The sequence below is a fragment of the Austrofundulus limnaeus genome, unplaced genomic scaffold (genome assembly GCF_001266775.1).
Source record: "Austrofundulus limnaeus strain Quisiro unplaced genomic scaffold, Austrofundulus_limnaeus-1.0 Scaffold65, whole genome shotgun sequence".
In the NCBI taxonomy this organism is placed as follows: domain Eukaryota; kingdom Metazoa; phylum Chordata; class Actinopteri; order Cyprinodontiformes; family Rivulidae; genus Austrofundulus; species Austrofundulus limnaeus.
In genome coordinates, this window is record NW_013952467.1 from 642,786 (window position 1) to 646,582 (window position 3,797).

The 3,797-nt window shown below is 38.9% G+C and overlaps 1 protein-coding gene across 2 annotated transcripts in view; it reads left to right on the top strand.

Annotated features, from left to right (window-relative positions):
* The first annotated feature begins 281 nt into the window (after positions 1 to 281).
* The window catches only part of rab26 (RAB26, member RAS oncogene family), a 56,826-nt gene continuing 53,310 nt past the window's right edge, over positions 282 to 3,797 (top strand). Inside the window, exons 1-2 of one of the 2 annotated variants that reach the window (XM_014010055.1) lie at positions 282 to 694; positions 2,930 to 3,040. In XM_014010055.1, the coding sequence (XP_013865509.1) occupies positions 509 to 694; positions 2,930 to 3,040 (297 nt within the window). In that variant the 5' untranslated portion in view covers positions 282 to 508. The remainder of the gene's footprint in view (positions 695 to 2,929; positions 3,041 to 3,797) is intronic. The other variant, XM_014010054.1, reaches the window with a different exon arrangement.

A 3,797-nucleotide genomic window follows, 5' to 3' on the forward strand; every position in this document is an offset into this window, starting at 1 on the left:
TCTCTCTCTCTCTCTCTCTCTCTCTCTCTCTCTCTCTCACACACACACACACACACACACACACATACAAAATCCACATTGTTTGATTATTATGTTAAATTCCTGTGATGTATGGATTACAGGTTAAGTCACGTGATAATATTTTTTTCCTATGTCACCACTCTCTGTAATAGTTGTGCATCTTAATTGTGTATGATCCTGTGAGGGGTTCATCTGTTCTCGTGTGAGAAAAGTGTTGATTTGCCTTTGAGGTGGAGTTTTGTGGCGCATCTGTTGCAGCTGCTGTCCTGACAGCAGAAACCCATCAGGAGCAGGAAGAAAGCTGCTGCTTTAAGAGCGGAGAACATGCGCTCAACGCACAGGTGAACAATCAACTTCTCCCTTTGTGGGCTGCAACTTTTTGTTATTGTTATCATCAGCGTCGTCTGGTCCTCGTACGCTGCAGATTCGCGTGAGAAATTGGCTCTTCAATTTGCGATCGCAATTTACAATAAAATTGCTGGAGCAAATGTCTCGCAAGAAGGCAGCCAGGGGCAAAGCGGCGAGCAGCAGCCCGTCCTCGGGCAGCCCCGCGGGGAGAAGCTCCGGCAGAGCGGCGAGGAGCAGCCCGGGGATCGTCCAGATGAACGGGGTGGTCCATCCGAGCAGACCCTCCATCAGCAGCAGCAGCGAGTTTTATGACATCGCCTTCAAGGTAGGAAGATGTTTTCAATCACGTCGGGATATGTTTAATGGAGGGGAAAATGGCACCTGTCTGTGTTTGACACCATATGGGCACTTTTTTTTTCTGAGGGGAAAAAAAAGCACAACGTGGTTACTTTATTTGGCACGTGCTGTTTTCTTTTTCTTTCAGGATTTGTGTGTTTTATTTCTTTTATTTTGTTAATCCCCAAAACCTGACAGAATCCGTACAAGTATCTATAAGGAAAGGTACAAGAAACAAACAGCACTTAATCCTTCCTGGTTCTGGCTGCTGCTGAGCATCATCTCTTCAGAAACCCTGAGTTTTACTGAGCGTCAGTTGGATGGATGAATTGTAGGAACTGTCACTTCACAGCGACACAAACACAGATTCACACCCACAGATTCTCATTGTGTTCTGCTTCGAGTGATTTGTGCCACCTGCTCTGCGTTTCTGAAGCAACAGTTTGGTGCAACAATGTCTTTGTTTTGCTTTTCCAAATTAATACATGACTTTCTGCTTTTTTTATTTTATTTTTTTACAGTCTGAGCTCATCACACTATTTTTTTCTTCATCTTTTTTTGACTTTGAAAGAGACTTTGACAGACAAAGCATTTTTACTGTTAGATAAAATTCAGCTTTGCAGGGAGATGTGATGAATAAAATGTTGGAAGACTTTTTTATAATCTTACTAATGGGGAAAAAACTATTTTTTCTCAAATAAATTCTTGCACTACTTCTATCACTTGGTGTGTACTGCTGTTGTTGGAAATACTGTTTTTTAATTCAAAATAATCCTAAAATGGAACAAAAGCGTAATGCATAAAGGCTCATATGTCATGCTTGGAGCATGTTTTGTGAATGACTCTCAGCTACTATTACATCAAATTTTTGATAACTGAGTTATAGTCATGCTTGTATAGGCTAATTTTGATCAGCCGTGGCGGCCATCTTGAATTGGGTTGATTCCAAAAGATAAACAGGTGTAGATGTTGTGCATCCAATAAATGTTTTTACAGTTGTTGAAAATTTCCTTTTGGGTAGGGATGCATGATATATCTGCATCAGTATCGGCCAGTATTGGTCATTTTTTTAGAATATCTTTTTTTTTTTTTAGAAAATCTGTGGGCCGATATTAACATCCAATATTTATTTCCCACTTTTTAGCTTTGTGTTTCTGTTTTGGGAGATGAAATGTTTGGTCGAGTGGCATCTGTTTCATCGTGATAGTGATATTGATGCTGCACAGGAATAACTGAAGTAGGGAGCCACGTCAGAGGTCAGGTTGTTTATTTACAGTATCAAAAAATACCCAAGTTTGTTTGTGTGTATGTGTATATAAATAGTGTTTTTGTGTAATATTGGTAAATATTGGTTATCTGCCATAACAGCAATAATTATATCGGATATTGATATCGGATGAAATTTTCATATCTGTGCATCCCTACTTTTGGGGTTATTAAAGTGTGATTCCAATCAACACCTGTCCAGAGGTTTATGAAATATTTTTCTAACAGACAAACAGGAGTTTTAGGCATAAATCTCATACAAAAAGTAGCACTCAGAGTATCTTGTTTGTTTATTTTGTGGGTTTGATATCTGTAAAACATGATTGAGTTATGCCTCTTTTTTGATGTCCTATGTTCAGTTGGCCGTGGCAGACATATTGAATCGGGCTGACTTCAAAAATCAATGACTTGTAGACGTACATTTAATGATCAGTTCCTGAAACTTTTAGTTAAATCCCTCTAGTCATGAGATATTTTGGTAACAGACACACTCACACACAGACAAAGGCAAAAACATCATCGTCCGCCCTCACTTTTCCGCTGTGGCAGACAGAAATGAATGTTCTACTCAGTAAAAACAGGTCGAGACTCACTGAGCTTCTGGTTTCTGAGCCTGTTCCTGTGTCTCTTTATTCTCCTTCCTCTGTCTTTCATCTCCTGTCTGCTGCTCCTTCAAAACCAGGAGCCACTTTTGATTTTCATATATAGGTCCAACAGTCTCTCTGCTAACCTGATAACTGTAATCTCATCAAAGCTTTAATCGAATCACAACCCTGAATAAAACCATGCAGAGCTGTATGTGGAGAGAAGCAACACAATGCATGTTCGTTAACACACAGGAAGGATCTCTGTGCTGCTAATCATGTTCTTTTTTTTTCCTTTTTTTTGAAGACTTTGGTTTTTTCTTTTTATAATTGTATTATGTTAGTCCTAATTAACTTTTTTTTTCCTTATGCAGGTAATGCTTGTTGGTGACTCCGGTGTGGGGAAAACCTGTCTCCTGGTTCGATTTAAAGATGGAGCTTTTCTTGCCGGCAGCTTTATCTCCACTGTGGGGATCGACTTCAGGGTAAGCTCAACTCAATCGACAAAATAAATAGAAAAAAAATTACAAATTCCTCTCAAACATTTTCCAATTTCATATTTCCAGGTTTAGTTTCTGCAGTGAAACTAGGGCTATCACTTTTTTTTTTCTTTTAACTGCTTTTCAGCTACTTAGCTTGAATACTTATCGGTGTCAGAACAGGTATTGATTTCTTAAAATAGTTTGACACGCTTTAGATTTGTCGCCTCAGTGGGGGGAAACGATTTCATGTGCCAGTTTTGTGTGGTCCCACATGGGCAGATGGAAGAACCATCTTGATCCATTAAAGTTTTTAGACACGTGTTTGTCTGCGAGACACAGAGATGAAGCCATTAAACCTTATTGCTGATCAATTTAAACTTTAACCTAAATGCACACTTAGAATCATTATAATTATTTTATCTTTATTTAATGTACTGTGCAACAAATCACTAATTAAAATACAATTCTGAGTAAATTCTGTATCTTCAGGTTGATATTTAATTTTAAAGGGCGAACATTCAGGGTTTGGTGACATCTAGTGACAGGAATGTCCTGATGCATCTCAGTAATCCAGGTAAAAAAATCAAAGGAAAAAAATTGTATAGGTCCTCTGGACGGGTTCTTCTTTAATGAAACGTTTCGTCTCTCTTCCAAGAGACTTCTTCAGTCTGAGAGTTTCAGGCAAAATTCAGGCTTTTATGTCCTCCCTCCAGGTGACTGATACTCACATCACGAACGATGGTCATGTGATGTGAGTATC